At 41.8% G+C, this 23,171-nt stretch overlaps 1 protein-coding gene across 21 annotated transcripts in view; it reads left to right on the top strand.

Moving 5' to 3' along the window:
* The window catches only part of LOC115144382 (neurexin-1a), a 644,902-nt gene that overhangs the window by 48,857 nt on the left and 572,874 nt on the right, over positions 1–23,171 (top strand). For 8 of the 21 annotated variants that reach the window (XM_065002576.1, XM_065002570.1, XM_065002575.1 and 5 more), the window contains exons 3-5: positions 2,413–2,430; positions 3,816–3,845; positions 5,757–5,807. The exons of 5 other annotated variants lie outside the window; for them this stretch is intronic. In XM_065002576.1, the coding sequence (XP_064858648.1) occupies positions 2,413–2,430; positions 3,816–3,845; positions 5,757–5,807 (99 nt within the window). The remainder of the gene's footprint in view (positions 1–2,412; positions 2,431–3,815; positions 3,846–5,756; positions 5,808–23,171) is intronic. 8 more of the 21 variants (XM_029685376.2, XM_065002581.1, XM_029685371.2 and 5 more) reach the window with 3 other exon arrangements.

Below are 23,171 nucleotides of genomic sequence, written 5' to 3'. Positions count from 1 at the left end.
AAGATAAACAACAGTCCATCATAACTTTAAGACATGAAGGTCAGTCAATATGAACAAATGTCTTCAAGTGCAGTCGCAAAAACCATCAAGCGCTATGATTAAACTGGATCTCATGAGGACCACCACAGGAATGGAAGACCCAGAGTTACCTCTGCTGCAGAGGATAAGTTCATTAGAGTTAACAGCCTCAGAAATTGCAGCCCATGTAAATGCTTCACAGAGCTCAAGTAGCAGACACATCTCAACATCAACTGTTCAGAGGAGACTGTGTGAATCAGGCCTTCATGGTCAAATTGCTGCAAAGAAACCACTACTAAATGACACCAATAAGAAGAAAGGACTTTCTTGGGCCAAGAAACACGAGTAATGGATATTAGACTGGTGGAAATGTGTCCTTTGGTCTGTAGTCCAAATTGGAGATTTTTGGTTCCAACCACCGTGCCGTTGTGAGACGTGGTGTGGGTGAACTGATGATCTCCGCATGTGTATTTCCCACCGTAAAGCATGGAGGAGGAGGTGTTATGTTGTGGAGGTGCTTTGCTGGTGACAATCTGTGACTTATTTAGAATTCAAGGCACACTTAACCAGCATGGCTACCACAGCATTCTGCAGCGATACGCCATCCCATCTGGTTTGGGCTTCGTGGACTATCATCTGTTTTCCAAAAGGACAATGACCCAGCACACCTCCAGGCTTTGTAAGGGCTATTTTACCAAGAAGGAGAGTGATGGAGTGCTGCATCAAATGACCTAGCCTCCACAATCCCCCGACCCAACCAAATTGAGATGTTTTGGGATGAGTCGGACCGCAGAGTGAAGGAATAGCAGCCAACAAGTGCTCAGCATATGTGGGAACTCCTTCGAGACTGTTGGAAAAGCATTCCAGGTGAAGCTTGTTGAGAGAATGCCAAGAGTGTGCAAAGCTGTCATCAAGGCAAAGGATGGCTATTTGAAAAATCTCAAATATAAAATATATTTCGATTTGTTTAACACCTTTTTGGTTACTACATGATTCTATATGTGTTATTTCATTTTTTTGATGTCATCAATATTATTCTACAATGTAGAAAATAGTACAAATAAAGAAAAACCCTTGAATGAGTAGGTGTTCTAAAACTTTTGACCAGTAGTGTACATACATGCAAACATAAATATACATCAGCTGACAGACACTGCTCCCGAGTGGCACAGCAGTCTAAGGCACTGCATCTCAGTGCAAGAGGTGTCACTACAGTCCCTGGTTTGATTCCAGGCTGTATCACATCCGGCTGTGATTGGGAGTTCCATAGGGTAGGGTGGTGCACAATTGGCCCAGCGTCATCCGGGTTTGGCCGTGGTAGACTGTCATTGTAAATAATAATTTGTTCTTAACTGACTTTCCTTGTTAAATAAAAGTGAGATTTAATTAAACATTATTATTATTTTTTTAATCTCCCCCCTTTCACTGTTACTGAACACTGCATGTGCCCTATTCACCACCTCTTTTACTTGGTCTACACCACTTTACACCTTATTTGATACCCTTTTCTAGCTTTCGCCAATACATTTGCTTACTCACTTTGTTTTCTCTCAGTTGAATGTACTCCTAAAACCATTATTTTGTTGCAGTAGACAGTCTAGTAAATGGGATTGAAAGAGTACATGCCGAGTGGGCACATGGCAGACAAGCTCAACAAGCTAAGTGGCAAGCTAATGACAAGCTAGCAGCCAAGCTAATAAGCTAAGAGACAAGCTAACAACAAACTAGCAGACAAGCTAACAACAAGCTAGAAAACAAGCTAGCAGCCAAGCTCTCAGACAAGCTAACAACAAACTAGCAGACAAGCTAACAACAAGCTAGAAAACAAGCTAGCAGCCAAGCTCTCAGACAAGCTAACAACAAACTAGCAGACAAGCTAACAACAAGCTAGCAGACAAGCTAACATTAACAGCAAAGCAAACAATGCTATCCAGAGGGTCCATAGCAATCCACTCAATATCTTAACACGCTTATAGTTCTTACAAATAAAGCTGTGTCCTGTATCCCAGGTAGGCATATGATCAAAGACTGAAAGTATAATTTAATGTCATGTTAATAATAACACATGGGATTTTTATAGAGCTTTTCTAAAACCCCAAAACAGATAGTTATACAGAAAATAGTTTAACAGAAATTTGACAGATTAGAAGTCCTCTGCAGCATTGAAACACAGCCAGTTGTGTTGAACAGCTAAGAGATAGTAGGCCTCTGCAGCACCAAGACCTTTCCTCTGCTGGGGTTGTCAATACAGTACAACGTGGGGCACTTTGCATGTGATGTGTGATGCCTTGCATGGTTACGACATGCAACGGCCCTGTACCAGTCTGCATGCTGCTTAACGAATGTCTTCCTTTTCCTCTCTCTCCTTCCGCCCGTCCGTCCGTCCGCTTGCAGAAGACAACCATGTTGAAGGTAGGTATTCTACTTTCTCTTTTCTTTATCATGGTTTTATCATCTTTGCACCATGATTTAACTCACTAAAACCATGCTGTGGTTTTCATGGCTTAGATTACTCCTCATGTTTGTTATGGGGAAAAGTTGTTAAAATGTGCTACTGAAATGGTAAGTTGGCTCTATATCTTTTCTCATTTGCGGTTCTGGGTAGATGTTTTTGCAGCATGTGCTAGGCAATTGGTTCAGGAGAGATGTGTGGTTTGGGATAGTGTAATTATGGACTGGAAAGGTTATCTGTTATTAACACTGATTATCACCATCCTGATGAGAAATTGTGGAAAATTCTCTTAAATTGCTGCTGCATTGCAGTTGTTATTATTCTTGAAATCTCTCATAGATACATATCAATGAATATCAGTGAAAGTTCTGGCAAAAGTTGAGCTATGTATGTTAAGAAGTGGGTAAGTATTTAAGCTACTACTATACTATCAAACTGTGCCTTGGCTCTCCCACTGGTTTGAAAAAATTATTCTGCAGGTTATTGTTGATGCACTACATTACATTAGTTAATGGTTTGGAAGGGATAGAACAAACATTTTATGGTTTCTGCAAACTCCGGGAAGTATGCAATAGTCTGTTCCCATTTACAAGGAGGAAATAGTTTCAGAGTAAACAACTGAATAAAACTTTACAGAACAAACTCTGAATTTAAGGCCAGATAATGTATTTATTTGCAATCGTGTCTTAAATATTTACATGAAGGAGGGGAAAATGACCAGACCCTGCCCAATCAAATGTGTATCTATTTTTCTGACAATATTATGAAAATATCATGAAAATACTTCGTTTGGATCTTTGAAACTGAATGGAGAGAATTGTCGATCCAATGACTGAGATTCACATCTCAAAACGTTGTTAAATCGTGGAGTCAGGCCATTGTTTTGGGGGTTGGTAGGTATAGTAGGTGGACTGGGTTGAGCATTCTCAAAGGATCCCCCTCTTGGATGAATGGAACCTCGACTAACTTCCAATCATTACTGTTAATTTAACTCTAGTAAGTCTGACTGATGATGCATTACAACCTCTCTCTTGGTTGAAAACATGCTCATCACCCTAACCCAACCTCGTCTGACTATACCCCTTCCTCTCTCTCCGTCCCCCTTCTCCCTTACCCCAACTCCCCAACACCTCCCAAAATACCACAGGCATCTACCAGACACAGATGCCTGTGTGTCAGTTTGACCTAGGTAGCGTCCCAAGTGAACCCTATTCCCTTTAAAGTGCACTGGCTCTGGTGAAAAGTAGTGCACTATAAAGAGAATAGGATGTCATTTGGGAAGCAGCCTTAGCCTCACCCGTGATCCCCTGTCTCTTTGCTGACTGTGCTCTTGTTTCCCTTTAAGGTCTGGCGCACTTGATGATGGGCGACCAAGGTATGGGTCCGGTTCCTTTTCCACTCTTGCCTCCATTATCCCCCCTCCGCCCCCTCTCCCTTTGTGGTCGATACAAAGACTTCTTTCGCTGCTTCTCGTTCTCTTGCTGCTGGCTGGGGGTACTCAGGGCTATTAAAACTGCTTTTCAGATCTGGTCTGTCATTCATTTCAGCTGCTTTGCAACAGTGAATGACTTGGTTTGGTTTGTTCAACCTGGCTGTTCTTTTTTTTTCTTTGCTGTTTTTTTGTATTACTTTTCACACGTTTTTGTCTTCATCCCACTTCCCTCGACTCATCGCCTCAAATCAGCACATCTGTTTTCTTTATTTTTTCTCGACCAAATTGCTTTAATTTCTGGCCTACTTTTCTTGCGAGTATGTTTCAAACCCATCTTCATTCTCATCCAGCTGGCAATTACATCATATCATCAAAATCAAACATAACATGCTGATGATAATGCATAATTGTGATGTACAATTAAGTCAGGTTTTCCAAACTCGGTCCTGGGGCCTTCCCTGAGTGCACGTTTTGTTTTTTGCTCTAGCACTACACAGCTCAAATAATCAAAGCTTGACGATGAGTAGGTTATTTGAATCAGCTTTGTAGTGCTAGGGAAAAAACTAAACGTGCACCCAGGGGAGCCCCAGGACCAAGTTTTGGAAACTCTACTCTAGGTAGCTGAAATGCTACATCAGACACCCCTCTATATTACCCTTGCTGCTTGAATGTTTTAGCTGCCAGTCAGTGAGCCACAGTGAGCAAGCTAGATGATTGACAACTTCTCTCCATTTTCAAGGCAATCTCTGCCAGCATCCCAAATGGCACCCTATTCCCTATTCAGTGCACTACTTTTGACCAGGGCCCCCGGTCAAAAGTTGTGGACTACATAAGGAATAGGGTGCCATTTAGGACACATCTTATCCATGCCAGTCTGGATGATGCTCATTTCCCAGCATGCACCATAAGGCAGGAAATACAATATTGCTCACATGTGCTTTACCCCCTCAACCCCTCCTTAACCTCATACCCACACCAGCAGTCCATCGATCTCTCACCTCATCTCAGATATTATATTTACCCCATCGTGCCTCTCTCTGTGGTTTCTCTGGGTGCGTCTGAAATGGCATCCTATTCCCTATATAGTCCTATACTTTTGACCAGGGTCCTATATGAAATAGGGTTCCATGTGAGATGCACCCACTCTGTGTTCTTCCCTGCCTGTCCATATGACCATGACACTTATGGGTGTCTGTCTTTCCTTTCTCTCTCCCTCTTCTTATCCTCTTTTGTCTGGAAACTACTTTCTACCATGGAACATTCCATCAAATATCATAGGTAAAAGTAAAGGTACTCACCTCTCTTTTTTTACTCAAACTCAATGTACTCATATGATGTGTCAAGTCTGCTGTCTGTTGTGGCCTTATATGCTGATTTCATTAAGTATATAAAGTCCATTGGCATTATTTCATTGTTTTATGTTGCTACTATATAAAATGTATGTGTGTCACGGTACCCAAGGTAGGTTGCTGCTCTTACTTTGTGGTCAGCTCACACCTTTCTATGAGGAGTGGATTGTTTCATTTCTGCTTGATGCATGAAAACCATAATGACATTCATAAAGGGGGGACATGTGATGTCCACTCTACACTGCTGGTACCTGATGCCAGTGCAGCCCTTCCCACCGGTAATGATTTATCTTGTTCAACGTATTGGTGGGTAGTGTGGTGTGGTGGGGGGAAGGCTATATCTGGCCCCAGTGTCTGACCAACCAGAGTGTCGTGGACAGCGGGCAATGGGCTGAGCACCCCATGGGCTGGGCAGCATCTTATCCTGGCTGGCTGTGCTGCTGTGCCGCTCTCCACAGAGGGTAAGTGGACCTCTGATCTTTGCCCGTTTGCCTCTCCTACCCAGGGCGAAGGGAAGGAGAAGGTTGGCTTCGAAGGTCCCTACTGAGCATTCCAGGTAAACAGCTTTGCTTTGTTAATTAGATTCCTTAACAGATCACACCAAGACAAGCAGATCTAAAGGAAAAGTCAATTTGATTTGTTTGTTTCATCCATACGTATTATGTTATGTGACATCTGGGGGCTTCAGTCATCAATGAAAGACAATGTCGATGTCCCACCAGCATGTAGGTTGTGTGTGAGGAAATGGACATGTGGGGGAAAACGGGATCATTTATGAGTTACGAGTATCTGTAGTGATAATGGATCTCTATTTAAGGGTGAAATTAGTTTAACAAAATGACATTGTTTGAAGGCATGACCTTTGACACTGTAGGAATTGTGAGACTGTGAAATTCCATTCCAGTGTTCCATTTGCATTCTCAATGAATTATTCTCATATTATCACCTGTAATACTGTAGCATTTCTGTCTAAGTAAGTCAGGTAAGGGATGTGTTTGTGAAAATAAATTAGCATGATACAGTGAAAGTCTTTGAAATTTGTTTGTACAGGTAAGTCTACACAATATCCGCAGACACAAGTAAATATAGTATAAATTCATAAAATGTATGAGGAACCATTTCCCTCCTGCACTGTATGAGAAATGCAACCATTTTCTGATATCTGTGATTCGGATCCATCCATTACCTGCAGTACATAAATATTTGTCACTGCCATTTTACATTTAGGTACATGATTAAACATGATTTAGATCCTAAAACACACACCGAGAGTACACCTTTTTTTACTTGCTTTTAATCACTCGGACCTGAGGGCAACAGTGCAAAGATCTACTACACTTCACTAAGGTAAGTGCTATTTACTTGGTCTTATTTGGTAACGGTGGTTCAGGTTGTGTGGCCATTCATAGAGGTTGGATGATTTGCCGCCCATCTTGTCTTGATCTTTCTCTGGATATTGAATAGGTCAAATTAGCATTTCTGACATTTCTTGCACACATTTTGTTCTACATTTTATTTGTCCTGCTTGGAATCTCTCTTGCCTGTACAAATTGAATGAAATTGGTCTTCGGAAGTTTGATGAGCTGTACCAGGGATGGGATACAATTTTCAATGCTCAAGTCTGGTTGTAATAGCACAATTTTCAATGCTCAAGTCTGGTTGTAATAGCACAATTTTCGAAGGGGTTTCAATTGTGTTTTTAACGTGATAAGGGTACACGTAACATTACATGTTTGTAAGACCAACACCGTGGCATCTTGATACCTTTAATGCAGATATAGAGAATCTATTCAGGATATGTCATTTTAAAGCTCTATGGATGTACAGCATGTTTCTGAAATCATCAGGGTTTGACATGTACTGTGGGCTATACGCATGGCTGGCTGGACACTAGTCGTCACTGAAATGTACTGTAACAGCTCTCAGGACACTGTCCTTTGGCAGCATATTGAGTGCCAACTGCAGATGCCACCACCACTGAGTTCGAAATAGCACTAGGGCTGGGCGATATGGCCTAAAACTGATATCTACATTTTTTTCAAACTTATGGGCGATTCATTTTTTATGGAAATAAACTTTGTTGTACAATTAAAGTTCAAATGCACTGCATTTAAAACAGTAATCAATTGTGAAAGTGTACATAGCCTGAATATATGCCATCCACAACCATAAGCCCCCACTGATCATTTAATTATTTTATCAAAATAGTTGTACCTGCTTTTTTGTTGTTGTTGCAATAATCACTGATCTGGCTTTCAGGTCTGTCTATAAACATGTCCTTTTTGTTACAAATTGAACCAGAACCATGCAAAATACACATTCACTAATAATGTAGCAGGCGTTACAGTAAATTAACACCGGTCGCATAAACAATCTCTCAAACACAAGCCCACGTGCTAGTTAGTAGCCAGTTTATATTTAAGGTTTAGCCAAATATGATTTAGGTATTATTCCACAAACTCTGAAATCGGCTAACATGGCAAAACAGTTGAATTGTTATGAACACGTGTCTTCAACTGTTTGAACTGTTTGACCACTTTGTTCAGATGTTGAAATCAAGTGGCCTACCTTATTTCTCACAATGAGAACGAGTTGCCAATTCCTTATACAATTGTTTTATACTCATTGCACATTTATAAAACACAGACTAAACAGCTAGTATAACAATCTTTATTTCAATTAAATGCTGCTAGCGATACGTGGTACCGTAATGCGCGCACAAAAAAATGAGCATTCATTTTCCAGAATGAATGTTCATTGGTACATCCGTTTTAGTAGTGTCTGCTCTGCTCGAAATTTGAGGAGTTGAAACATAAACAGGGTATGGTTCGAAAGGTGATATTTTCATCTGTTTCATCTGTAAAATAATGTCTCCATCTGTTTTGGTGTCCATATGACCGATTTTGTTGGAGCAAACCTCATGCAAATAGCGAGTTGAAACCGTCAGGAAGAAGTAATCTCTCATCTTTGTTGTCGTGAGTGGTAGGGGGAGATGCTTGGGTGAAAGAGATGAAGCGAGAGGTTTCACTCCCGCCAAAATCTGTCCAAAATAAGCCCCGTGCGTATCTCTGCACTTCTTTTCGACCTAAGCTTGCGATACAGGCATTTGGAATATCGTGCAAAAACATAAATGTTATAATTCAATATATCGCCCAGTCCTAAATGATACCAGATTCCCTAAATCCACTAATTCTGACTAGATCACATAGGGAATGTATAGGGCATATGGTTTTATCTGGGATACACAACGTTCCAGCCTGGAAGTGGCAGAAGGCGAGCCACGGGGGGAGAGATGGATAGAAGTGTTGATGTAGCATAAAACTAACAACATACTGAGTCTAATTCCGGGCCTTCACCATGCAGTATGTCCTCTGTCTCCTATAGGGTGTGAAACATGCATAGGATCACTGCTACAGTACAGGGTTATGAGGCTGGAAAGATCCAGCCCTTATACATCTTGTTTTATCTAATCTGATGACACTAGTACAAAACGTTTGCACAACATTTAAGCCCTATTAATGAACTTTCACCAGCTTCTGGAATTTACGATTTATCCCCTCTTACTTCTCCTTTTCTCCTTTCTCCTTCTCTCCTGGTGTTGGTTTTCTACTTAGATTTTGGTAGCCCTTTACACTCGTACCTGTATAGGGATTGAAAATGGCAAATTTGGGCACTAATAAGCTCGTAAATTGGAACGTCGTGCTGTACAGTAACGTGCTATACATGATGTCAGAGCTCTGGCTCTGCGCTTCACACCTCTGTATGGGTTTTGACTGACAGCCATTCTGAACTTGAGCACCGCGTGCAACAAGAAGTGGCTCCCATCCCTCCTGCTAATTGGGCAAAATTTGCACATTTTTTGTTGTCTGAGTAAATTAAGATGACTATGTATTTTGAAATCTGAGACGTTGAGGATTATAATAAATACCACTGTGATGTCATACAGCAAGCCAAACACCCGTGAGTCCAAGTGTGAACTTCACATTTCCAAATCATAAAACTCATGTTGTATACAGTGTCAATGTTTATGATCACTATGTTTAATTTACAGTTACACAATGACATAGAATCATACCCTGAGTTGTTCTGAAAAGAATAGGCCTATGTACAGTGGAAGTCGGAAGTTTACATACACCTTAGGCAAATACATTTAAACTCGGTTTTTCACATTTCCTGACATTTAATCCTAGTAAATATTCCCTGTTTTAGGTCAGTAAGGATCACCACTTCATTTTAAGAATGTGAAATGTCAGAATAATAGTAGAGAGAATGATTTATTTCAGCTTTAATTTCTTTCATCACATTCCCAGTGGGTTAGAAGTTTACATACACTCAATTAGTATTTGGTAGCATTGCCTTTAAATTGTTGAACTTGGGTACATTTCGGGTAGCCTTCCACAAGCTTCCCACAATAAGTTGGGTGAATTTTGGCCCATTCCTCCTGACAGAGCTGGTGTAACTCAGTCAGGTTTGTAGGCCTCCTTGCTTGCACACGCTTTTTCAGTTCTGCTCACAAATTTTCTATAGGATTGAGGTCAGGGCTTTGTGATGGCGACTCCAATACCTTGACTTTGTTGTCCTTAAGCCATTTTGCCACAACTTTGGAAGTACGATTGGGGTCATTGTCCATTTGGAAGACCCATTTGCGACCAATCTTTAACTTCCTGTCTGATGTCTTGAGATGTTACTTCCACATAATTGTCCTGCCTCATGATGCCATCTATTTGTGAAGGCCATCAGTCACTCCTGCAGCAAAGCACCCCCACAACATGATGCTGCCATCCCCGTGCTTCACAGTTGGGATGGTGTTCTTCGGCTGGCAAACCGTAAACAATTGTTGGAAAAATTAGTAGATGTCCTAACCGGCTTGCCAAAACTATAGTTTGTTAACAAGAAATTTGTGGAGTGATTGAAAAACGAGTTTTAATGACTCCAACCTAAGTGTATGTAAACTTCTGACTTCAACTGTATGTTTATTGTGAGGAAAACCTGCCGGGGCACACACACCTGAATGCACTCATGACTCCTTTCTGTGGACACCAAAATTAGGATCTGTTTCTCTGAATTGCCTTGTAAACGGCTAGCACTGTAAGATTGTATTTTATAACCTAGCTAGTCATGTTGGCAATACAACAAGCTTTCAAATCATGCCCACCTGACCCAGATTGCGATTTATAATGAACCATTTTTACATGGCGTAAAAAGCAACAGTAATTGTGTGACGTCGGGGATGCAGTGTTGTGTTGAAAATCAATCAACTACAAGTGTGCTTGCTCTAGTTCCTCAACGGCACAGTTATGAGAGCTAAAACAACAACAACTTGTAGTTGAAGACTGTTCTTTGAGTCATGAAAATTCATTGAAATTGCTTAGGAACTGTGCACACTTTGGAGAGGTGTGGCCGCTTGGAGACACCAGTTAGTCCTCTCACTCAAACCCTTGTAATTGTTTTGTCTTATGTGGCACCTTCCCCACAGATTTCGTTATCAACAAATGTGGTACAACAAGTACAGCAAATGCAAAATGCACATAAAATCAACAGTGTAATGTTAGGATTCAGTCTTTTGATTTGATTAAGCTGCCCATTAGCCGACGCCAATGGTGACAGCTAGTCTTACTGGGGTCCAACACATACCGAAAAACACATTACAGACAAAATACTTGACAATTTACATACTTAAAACATTGACGTAGTGTGTGTGTGTGTGTGTGTGTGTGTGTGTGTGTGTGTGTGTGTGTGTGTGTGTGTGTGTGTGTGTGTGTGTGTGTGTGTGTGTGTGTGCATTCATCAGTTACACATACATGTCAGTACATACACACAACAAGTAGGTCACACAGGGGAGAGGCGTTGTGCCGGGAGGTGTTTGTTTTTTAAAAGCAGGTTTGCTGTTCATTTGCGAGTATGTTTCCTTGAATTTTTTTCTGGGACTGTTAAAAGACACCTAGTGGAATGTAAGGTGGGGTAAGTGTGTGTGTCAGTGCTGTGTGTAAGTTGACTATGCAAACAATTTGGAATTTTCAACAAATCATTTTTTCTTATAAAAACAAGAAGTGATGCAGTCAGTCTTTCCTCAACTCTTAGCCAAGAGAGACTGAAATGTATAGTACTGATATTACCCCCCTGATTACAGTGAAGAGCAAGATGTGCCACTCTGTTCTGGGCCAGCTGCAGCTTAACTAGGTCCTTCTTTTCAGCACTTGACCATATGACTGGGCAATAATTATGATAAGATAAAACTATAACCAGCAGGACTTTCTTTGTGGAGTTTGTTGTCAAGAAAAAACTATTTTTATAACGGCCAGATCTCTCCCCATCTTTACAACCATTGATTCTTTATGTTTTGATCATGTTGTGTACTCGCCATTTGTCTAATATTTTCCCCATTATCTCCAAACTGTTCCCTTTCAATTGCTGCCATGGTTATTATGCTTTTCATATATCTTCTGCAAGAATCATTTCAATAAAGCCCTATCCATATAGTATAGGCCAATTCCCACGAGTGTAAAAGGTTAAGGTCCTTGTAGATCCAGATATAATTACTGCTACAATACAGCAAGGTGGTGACTGTAGAGATCCAGCTTTTACATCTGGTTTTATCTAAATAGGTGCCACTAGTACAAAATGTTTATTATCAATTCAGCTACTTTAGCAGTTAAAATGGTCATTGTAATCATGTACTTTGTAAAGCTTCTGAGAATGTCCCATTACTCCAACTCTTGTTTCTCCTGTACTCTCTGGTCATGTGGTTTAGCTTGATAGATTTTGAGGTCCTTTGTGAGGTAAATATGTGCATGAATTAAGATGCCTGTGTTGGTGAAGCTGCCCTTGGATTCTCAGAATCAGAGAATCTCATTTCCATTACCTGTGTCCCAAATGGCCCCCTGATCAAAGGTGTTGCACTATATACAGAATAGAGTACAAATTGGAATGCAGCCTAGAGAAGAGGATAAGTCATAATACCACTGGCACACCTACAGCCAACAGACAGTGTATTTAAAAGCTGTCATCACAGCCAAGTGCCATGTGAAGCTTAAAAAAACGGCAGGCAGACAGACCAGGCTCGCACACATAACAGGCTTACAGGTATTACTGGGCCTTTTCCTAAATTAGTATACTTTTTAGTCTAATTGCTTTTGAGAGTTATGATTTTTTGAAACTTTTTTTCTGAAAATGGAAATGTCCTCTCTTTAATTATGAAAGGTAAATCCTCCGAGATTGATTTCTATGTCGGTGCCAAGTATGACTGGGTTGTATCAAGGAAATTACATTTCAAACGTTGAGTGTCTTTGTTTGTTTGTAGGCAAATTGGATGTGTCAGTATGTATTTGCGAGCCATTGGAATGCTGTTGAATCCTGCTTTATTTCTAGTCAGTCACATACAGGTAACTGACTAAATAAAGGAAACACTACCATAAAGTGTTTTAATAGGGCATTGGGACACCACGAGCCAGAACAGCTTCAATGCACCTTGGCATAGATTCTACAAGTGTCTGAAACTCTATTGGAGGGATGTGGCACCATCCTTCCATAAAAAAATCCATAATTTGGTGTTTTGTTGATGGTGGTGGAAAACACTGTCTCAGACACCACTCCAGAATCTCCCATAAGTGTTCAGTTGGGTTGAGATCTGGTGACTGAGACGGCCATGGCATATGGTTTACATTGTTTTCATGCTTATCAAACCATTCAGTGACCACTCATGCCCTGTGGATGGGGGCATTGTCGTCCTACGGGGGCATAGCCATCATACTGGTTGAGTTGTCAGCTAAAATGAATTCAATGTGAAATCACCCTGCCATTTGATTTAGGTAAAACATTGGGTGAAAAAAATGCCAAATTTGTTCACATTGATGACTTTTTAAAATCCAAATCACATTGAGTAATTTCCATTCATTATAATCCACATAATAATTCAGGTTTCTTGTTTCTGCAGGATTATTTCCTTCTATAGCAAACTCTACATCTGTCTGATACTGTAATTACAATTTCACTATTTTTTACGTATTCTAATGAGACCATGTTGCCAGGTGTAGATAATATTTAACTTGTCGATGTTTCTTGAGCTTGGCAGCCAATGTAATGGATCCTGAACAAAGAGATAGAAACCTGAACAACACAGATAATTATTTTAATTTGGATTTCTCTTTTTTTAAATCTAAAGACTCACAACTTGTTTTCAAAGGCAAGTCTTGATTGTACTGAGAGAGAAGAGGAGATTGAGTCTATGCTTAAGGTGGTATGTTGATGTACTCTAGTATCGATGTGATCTACACTAAGTGTACAAAACATTAGGAACACCTTCCTAATATTGAGTTGCATCCCTCCGACTTACAGGAACAATTAGGTTTAATTGCTCAAGGGAACATTGGCAGATTTTTTTACCTAAGGGTGCAGGGTTTCAAAACAAAGACCATTCAGTTACTGGCCCAACGCGCTTACCCTCTAGGCTACCTGCCGCCCCAGGGATCATAGCTTTCACCTGGATTCATCTGGTCAGTCTGTCATGGCAAGAGCAGATTTGTACACTCAGTGTATGTGGCTATGGAGAGGAATGAAATGCTGGTATGCAAAGTGATGTGTAGCTCTGGTATGGAATGTTGTTTTAGAATGGTTGCTGAAAACTCCAGGCCTAGAATTATAACCTATAACCTTCTATCTCCAATATGCCACACATGGAATGCCTTTACCGAACCGGCTTTTCAACATTAACCTAAATGGAGAAAATAGGAACTGTGTGCTTTGCCAACCTCTATATTATGTGTTTTTCTTTGAAACGGCGCTCTTACATTTGATGCAGTTCATGAGAACATGAAATGGGATATAGAAACTACTAAACAGTAACTGACTATATATTTCAGAATATTCACGATCTCATTGTTGTAGTAAAGGCATTTAGCAGTTATAACCTTTCAGTTGGCCTGTCCATTTGAGTCAAAATCCGTTGAAGTGATTTAACAAAAACCCTAAACTTTTTACGAGCGGTGTCCCAAATGGCACCCTATTCCCTATGTAGTGCACTACATTTGAGCAGCACCCTATGTGACCTGGTCAAAAGTAGTGCACTAAATGGGAATAGTGTGTCATTTGGGACTCAGACTGTGAAATGTGTTTGAAAGCTTTTCCTCAATGATATGGTTCTGCACAGCGGCTTGCTGGTGAGGATTACACTTGTCATCAAGGACCATGGCTTGGTTTAAGTATGCGTTCAAATCCCCTTTCTTCTTGAAGGTCCTTGTTGCGGTAGTTGTATGCTCTCAGAAGAATCCTTAAACCTCACTTTATATTTTCCTTGGCTTGCCTTTTCTTATTAAGGTCGAAGAGGATACAGTGTGCAAAAGTGCATGCAACGTGGAAACTGGAGAGTTTGCCTCTGAAGTGTGAGTTTGTTTTTAGTGCTCTGGCTGAAAACTGCAGTGGTCTTGACACTTTGAAACTGTATTCCCCCAAGTGATCAATGTCAGAGACACACACAATGGATTCTATAAGCCGAGATGTCTCTGAATTTACCCATGTGTGTATGAAGAACACATGAAGCTCTCTCTTGCACAGTGGTGGAGCTCTACATCCACAGCTAGTCTTCTGTGTTCTGGAGGGATTATGCGGACCAGCATGTCAACATGCCACTCGTCAACGGTGTTGCCGTGCTCTCGATCTGACAGGTAACACGTTGCCATGCCACATGAGCTGAATCGACAACTACTCTCTCCTTTGTACTTTCATATTTGAAACCTAACCTGAAAGTCTGTCAGTGGACAGGACTCCGAGGACCCTGCCCCAGCCTCTCAATGCATAACCATCAATCTCAAAGTTTTAACCCGTTCAAAGGAAAACATCCTTAAGGTTAACTGAGATATCAATATCTGATTTGGATGGATTCTTTCGTAAGACTTCAGTGTTTCTTCTACATTCATTTAGCAGTGATGGGAGCCCTGCCACTGCTAAATCGTTGCCGCCATTCAAAGAAAATAATTTTCAGGACGATAAAGCGTTTTTAGTGTAAACTTAAAACGACTTAAACCAGATATAAAGTATGTTATTGGAACTATATGCTTTTTTAAATAAGATCATCTTTGAGAACTAACAATCACCAAAATTAAAACTAGACAGTCAAGGGGGAATCTTAAATTCCCCAAATGTCATGGCTTATACCCCCATTGATTTTGTTATGTTTGAGCCACTCAGATAGCATAAGAACACAATGTAAGCCAGGGCAAAATGTGTAGAATTGCAGGAAATTAGCTTTACAACTGTAAAATGTTCTCCCTAGCCCCATGGCAAAATGTGTAGAATTGCAGGAAATTAGCTTTACAACTGTAAAATGTTCTCCCTAGCCCCATGGCAAAATGTGTAGAATTGCAGGAAATTAGCTTTACAACTGCAAAATGTGTAGAATTGCAGGAAATATGTAGAATTTCAGATAACTAGCTATAAAACACCAGCAAATGTATCTGCAGTGAAGAGGAGGGCATCTAAAATGTTGAGTTAGACCACGCCAATCCTAGGAGAAACACTGGAATTGATATCATTTTTTTAATTGTAAGATTTAAAAATATATATTTTAATGATGTGCGTTGTGGTTGACACATATGGTTAGCTTCATAAAAGAGTAAAACTACATCTAAGATATTACACCTGTTGACAGAATCAAATATGAGGTTTAAGTAGATTTCAGTGTGTGTGGGTGTGTTATACTGCTTGTCTCTGTACCTTCAGGGGGTCTCAAATGTATTCTGACGTTAGCAGGAAGCAGAGGGCGGCAGCAAAGCAGAAAAGGCCAGTTAATCTTGCAGCTGCTCCAAAATGGCACCCTATTCCATATGTACAGGAGTGCACTACGTTTGGGGTAGCTAACCCTGGGAATGCATTTCCTGCCACTCCATTCCATTTTCCCTCTCACCTTTCCATCTCCCCCTCTCTCTCACCCCCCCAAATCTCCCTCCCTCTTTCTCTCCCCCTCTCTCGCTCATTCTCTCTCTCAACCTCTTATCTTCTTAATGTGACAGAGATCTGTAATAGAGAACAATTTTGGGGTTTTATACAATACATTTTGAGATGTGTTTGATTGCAAACTTGCCTTTTCCCAACTGGCTGAAGTATGTGACTTTATTTTGACCACTGTAAGTGTGATAGGTGTGATGCCATCAGGGCTGCTGAACCCTGTGAGTCCCATGAGTCCCAGAGATGCTGAAGGAAAAGGAACCACTACCTGGCCCAGGCAGGCTCCATAACCAGAGCAGTGTTTCTCTCAAACAAGGCATTTTTATTTGATAGGTCACAGTGGTGGATTCAGAGGTGGTGTTAAACACTGCCGTTGAGATAGTGAGAGGGAAGCGAGATTATCCTGGAGTGCTGAGAGAGACGGAGAGTGGAAGGGAGGGAGAGAGCGAGAGAGAGAGAGAGAGAAAAAAAAGGAGAGAGGGATGGTATACTGACTCTTGGAGTGGTGCTGAAAGAGAAAGGGCCCTGTAATTACCTGTAGAGAGATTTGTGTGTCTGACACGGTGGATTGACAAATCGGCACTCAACCTCCACAGATTAGTAATATTACCGCTTCTGCTGCTTAGAGAAGGCAGATAGGAGGCAGGAGGAGGCAGAGAGGAGGCAAGGGGAGGCAGAGAGGAGGCAAGGGGAGGCAGAGGGAAACAGACATTACCACAGCTTCTGCCACTGAAGGGGAAGCAGGGGGGAGATGGGTGGCAGGCGTGGGGAGGCAGACATAGTGGAAAACAGAGAGAGTTGAGAGGGAAGTGACAAAGAGGAAGAGAGAGAAAGAGAGGGAAGTGATGAGGGAAGTGTAATTAGTAGTCGTTGACGAATACATTCACATGGGAGAGAGAGAAAGAAAGGGGGAGGGAAAGGGAGAGATATAAGGAGAGGGAGAGAAAGGGGGGTTAGATAACAGTATATAGCTTTGTGTTGATTGTCGAAGCTCTCACAGCCATCTTTGTCTGTCCTTTTAATGTGAAACCCCTTTTTGTTTCCTTTACTTAGATTTGATTGAATATAGAATTGTGTGTTTTTGTATTTTTTATTTGTAGCTACAACTTGATCAGTCTTTGATTGTATGGTCTCTGATCATTTTTTATTTTTTGCTGTGGGATTATCAGGGTGGGATTATCCCTACAGAATTTTCTTCACAAAGTTTGAATGACTTCCCCTTTTAAAATATATGTATTGTAAGGCAAACAGGTAAATTATTTGAGAGAGAGAGAGAGAGAGAGAGAGAGAGAGAGAGAGAGAGAGAGAGAGATCATAATAAATAAAAGGTTGGAGTTGGATCGTTATGAGAGCGGCTCTGCTGGCTCTCCCTAGCTAGGGCTGGAAGGAGATCTGGTGTGGATCAATACTCATGGTCGATGGCTGTGCTGCATCCCAAATGGCACCCTATCCTCTATATAGTGCACTACTTTTGACCAGAGCCCTATTGGAATAGGGTGCCATTTGTGACACAATGTGGGACTGGCCTGAAAATAAAGGAATGAATGAAGAATCTGAGCAGAAAACTGATAAAAGAGAGACACAGGGATGGGATAAGAATCCATCATCCACCCTCTATCCTGTCTGCATGTCTCTTCATTTATTTATTTAAAATGTTCTCCTTTCTTCTCTTCCCTTCTTCCTGGCTTTCCAATTGTTACATTAGTGCCTTGACTGTAAAGAAAAACTACAGTCTGGTATTTTTTAGTATGTACATTACAAGGTCTTATTTCATGACCCTTCGGCGATTGGAATGATTCCATAAACACTGTTGGAATGCACCTTCAGCCGGTTTTATTTCTTGGGGGGTAAAATAGCATAATAACTTTGATGTTGTCAGATATTTGTAGGATCTGTTTTCATTATGCAGCGTGTGGCATGCATTAGTGATATTTAAAGGATCACTCTTCAGTGGCTTTAATTACCGGTGTAGTTGATGACAGAGGAATTGCTTGCAAAGAGACAGTTGTGATTTTTGTTCTAGTTAAATTTTTGCCCGCTTATACAGTATGCATACAGTATGACGACAGCCTTATTTATTTGAGAGAGAGAGAGAGAGATCTCGGAGAGATCAATGAAGAGAGATCTCGGAGAGATCAATGTAGAGAGATCTCGGAGAGATCAATGAAGAGAGAGAGAGAGAGAGAGATAGATCTCGGAGAGATCAATGAAGAGAGAGAGAGAGAGAGAGAGAGATATCTCGGAGAGATCAATGAAGAGAGAGAGAGAGAGAGAGATCTCGGAGAGATCAATGAAGAGAGATCTCGGAGAGATCCATGTAGAGAGATCTCGGAGAGATCAATGACGAGAGATCTCTAGAAGAGAGGAAAATAATAGAGTATGAGTGTAGAGTGTGAGAGTAATTTCATGCTGAATGACTCACAGAGTGGAATCGTAATACATATTTATCAGCCTGCCTATGACTCTTGGCCTGGCGGTTCACTGTGCCATATAAGACATACTGAGCAGTGGGAAGAAAACAAACAAAGATTTGCCACAAGTAATTGCAAGGCAGAGGTGCCAATCATGCTTTTAGGAATATTTTTGTTGCTCTCTTTCCTCTTGCCAGTTCAATGCTATAATTCAATTCAAACACATGACACATGACGCCTTGAAAATCGAGGACATCTCAAGGGGTTTTATCCTGTCATAATAATTTCTGATTAATTTCAAACTATAATTTGAATAGCATAATAATGTAAACAGTTGTTTGGATAGTAGTTAGACATTAGTAATTAGGAATTAGTAGTTAGACATTAGTAGTTAGACATTGATATTGGTATTGAGATCTGTACGCTGAAACCATTTCCTCAGGATTTTGTTTTGTTTTTGTAAAGGCCAAGAAAGTGAATGTGTTTGCAATGAGGCATGTAGCGAAATGGCAAGGCTCCCTGTGAGAAAATAGAATAGGCCATTTCAAATCCTCCCTGCCCTGGAATATCCACCTGGCTAGCGACAATTTGTCTCAGGAGGCGTACATACACACTCAAAGAGGTGTACACACGCTCATGGACATTCACACAGATCCTTATGCGCAAACACACGCAGACGCACGCACGCACACTCCCATCTTGATGCAGAGCCCAACCTAGACAATTAAGCACTTGGTGTTGTCATAATAAACCATATCCCTGTTAAACTCTTTGGTTGCGTACAGATATCATCCCATCCCTGCTTTTATAAATAGCCTCGTCCCATCTTTAGTGACAGACAAAGTGTCTGTTTCCGACAGTGGCAGGCAGAGCCTGCGTTCCTATGTTCCCTGGTCAGAAGTGGTGCACTATATAGGGAATAGGGTACCATTTGGGATGTAGATAGACATACAGTGGTGGGGGAGAGACTGATGCCTCTCTGACTGGAGTTAAAAGTGTCATGAATCACGGTGTGGCGAAATGTGACACCAGTGCGTCCCAAATGGCACCCTATTCCCTTATATAGTGCATTACTCTCATTATTCTCATTATGTGAGAATGCTATTCATTGACTACAGCTCAGCATTCAACACCATGGTACCCTCAAAGCTCATCACTAAGCTAAGGATCCTGGGACTTAACACCTCCCTCTGCAACTGGATCCTGAACTTTCTGACGGGCCGCCCCCAGGTGGTGAGGGAAGGTAGCAACACATCTGCCACACTGATTCTCAACACTGGAGCTCCCCAGGGGTGCGTACTCAGTCCCCTCCTGCACTCCCTGTTCACCCACGACTGCATTGCCAGGCTCGACTCCAACACCATCATTAAGCTTGCTGATGACACAACGGTGGTAGGCCTGATCACCGACAACGACGAGACAGCCTATAGGGATGAGGTCAGAAACCTGGCCGGGTGGTGCCAGGATAACAACCTATCCCTCAACGTAACCAAGACTAAGGAGATGATTGTGGACTACAGAAAAAGGAGGATCGAGTACACCCCCATTCTCATCGACGGGGCTGTAGTGGAGCAGGTTGAGAGCTTCAAGTTCCTTGGTGTCCACATCAACAACAAACTGAATGGTCCAAACACACCAAGACAGTTGTGAAGAGGGCACGACAAAGCCTATTCCCCCTCAGGAAACAAAAAATATTTGACATTGGTCCTGAGATCCTCAAAAGGTTCTACAGCTGCAACATCGAGAGTATCCTGACCGGTTGCATCACTGCCTGGTACGGCAATTGCTCGGCCTCCGACCGCAAGGCGCTACAGAGGGTAGCGCGTACAGCCCAGTACATCACTGGGGCTAAGCTGCCTGCCATCCAGGACCACTACACCAGGCGGTGTCAGAGGAAGGCCCTAAAAATTGTCAAAGACACCAGCCACCCCAGTCATAGACTGTTCTCTCTACTACCGCATGGTAAGCGGTACCGGAGTGCCACGTCTAGGACGAAAAGGCTTCTCAACCGTTTTTACCCCAAAGCCATAAGACTCCTGAACAGGTTATCAAATGGCTACCTGGACTATTTGCATTGTGTGCCCCACCCCACCTTTCTTTTACGCTGCTGCTACTCTCTGTTTATCATATATGCACAGTCACTTTAACTATACATTCATGTACATATGTACATACTACCTCAATTGGCCCGACCAACCAGTGCTCCCGTACATTGGCTAACCGGGCTATCTGCATTGTGTCCCACCCACCACCAGCCAACCCCTCTTTTACGCTACTGCTCCTCTCTGTTCATCATATATGCATAGTCACTTTAACCATATCTACATGTGACATACTACCTCAATCAGCCTGACTAACCGGTGTCTGTATATAGCCTCACTACTGTATATAGCCTCACTACTGTATGTAGCCTCGATTCTGTATATAGCCTCACTACTGTATATAGCCTCACTACTGTATATAGCCTCACTACTGTATAAAGCCTCGCTACTGTATATAGCCTCACTACTGTATATAGCCTCACTACTGTATATAGCCTCACTACTCTATATAGCCTCGCTACTTTTTTTCATGGTCTTTCTTCTGTTTTATTTATTTACTTACCTATTGTTCACCTGATACATTTTTTGAACTATTGGTTAGAGCCTGTAAGTAAGCATTTCACTGTAAGGTCTACTACACCTGTTGTATTTGGTGCATGTGATAACTATTTGATTTGATTTGATTTACTGAGGGACAAAACAAGTCTTTATAAAGGGGCACTCATACTCTCTCTCCCTTTCTCTCTCTCCCTCTCTCTCGCTCCCTCCTCTCTCTCTCTCTCTCTCTCTCTCTCTCTCTCCCTCTCTCTCTCCCTCTCTGTCTCTCTCCCTCTCTCTCTGTCTTTCTCTGTCTCTCCCTCTCTCCCACTCTCTCTCTCCCTCTCTCTCTGTCTTTCTCTGTCTCTCTCCCTCTCACTCTCCCTCTCTCTCCCTCTCTCTGTCTCTCCCTCTCTCTCTCCCTCTTTCTCTCTCCCTCTCTCTCTCCCTCTCTGTCTCTCTCCCTCTCACTCTCCCTCTCTCTCCCTTTCTCTGTCTCTCCCTCTCTCTCTCTCTCCCTCTCTCTCTCCCTCTCTGTCTCTCTCCCTCTCTCTCTGTCTTTCTCTGTCTCCCTCTGTCTCTCTCCCTCTCTCTCTCCCTCTCTGTCTCTCTCCCTCTCTGTCTTTCTCCCTCTCTCTGTCTTTCTCTGTCTCTCCCTCTCTCTCTCCCCCTCTCTCTCACTGTCAATCTCTCTCTCTTCCTCTTTTCCCCTCCTTCTTTTTCCATATTTTCCACCATCCTCTCTCTATTGTCAGCTTCCTCTTTCAGCTAAAATCTTCATACCTTAAAAAATCATGCATACCGCATGAATCATGCATTGCATAACAGAACACTAACTCTACAGTATTTCAAAACACGAAGTTCAAAACATGAAGGCTATGACTCATATTTTCATATGCATATGACTCACACACACACACACATACATACACACACACACACACACACACACACACACACACACACACACACACACACACACACACACACACACACACACACACCTCTTGATGCAGAGCCCAACCTAGACAATTAAGCACTTGGTGTTGTCATAATAAACCATATCCCTGTTAACCTCTTTGGTTGCGTACAGATATCATCCCATCCCTGCTTTTATAAATAGCCTCGTCCCATCCTTAGTCACAGACAAAGTGTCTGTTTCCGACAGTGGCAGGCAGAGCCTGTGTTCCTATGTTCCCTGGTCAGAAGTGGTGCACTATATAGGGAATAGGGTACCATTTGGGATGTAGATAGACATACAGTGGTGGGGGAGAGACTGATGCCTCTCTGACTCGGGTTAAAAGTGTCATGAATCACGGTGTGGCGAAATGTGACACCAGTGCGTCCCAAATGGCACCCTATTCCCTTATATAGTGCATTACTTTTTACCAGAGCTCATAGTGCACTCTGTAGGGAATGGGGCACAATTTGGAAGACAGTGGCAAGGGGGGGGGGTAGTATGACCAATAGGATGCCTGATAAAATAAATTGCTTGTTTTCGTCGCAAAATCGTTCTCATTTTCTGCTCTCTGTTTTCCCCCGTTTTATTTGAGTTAGACGCCACAAATCCCTGTGAGGGAGGCCTTGGTATTGAGGGTACAGTATGGTTGTTATGGGATTTTCTGTGTGTTATACTCAGATACTACTACCAAGGACACATTGTGTGTATCCCAAATGGCACCCTATTCCCTATACAGTGCACTAGTTTTGACCAGAGCTATGTGGTCCCTGGTAAAAAGTAGTTCACTATAAAGGGAATAGGGTGTCATTTGGAATCAATGCAGTTCTGAGAGCGTCATTCTGCTTTTTTAGCAATGTGGGTGTCGTGTGTGGAGAATACCCTGAGGCAAAGATTTAATGTTATACAATATTTACCCATTTGCCTGAAGTAGAATAGAAAAAAAATCATTTGAATGAAATGTAGGATTAACAGTTAAAGCCTCCTCGCTTTTGAAGCATCATTTTTTTTCACCTCTCCTCTACCACATCTGT

This window comes from Oncorhynchus nerka, linkage group LG16 (assembly GCF_034236695.1).
Source record: "Oncorhynchus nerka isolate Pitt River linkage group LG16, Oner_Uvic_2.0, whole genome shotgun sequence".
Classification (NCBI taxonomy): domain Eukaryota; kingdom Metazoa; phylum Chordata; class Actinopteri; order Salmoniformes; family Salmonidae; genus Oncorhynchus; species Oncorhynchus nerka.
Note: the sequence above shows the minus strand (reverse complement) of the source record. Positions and strands in the feature narration are given on the sequence as shown.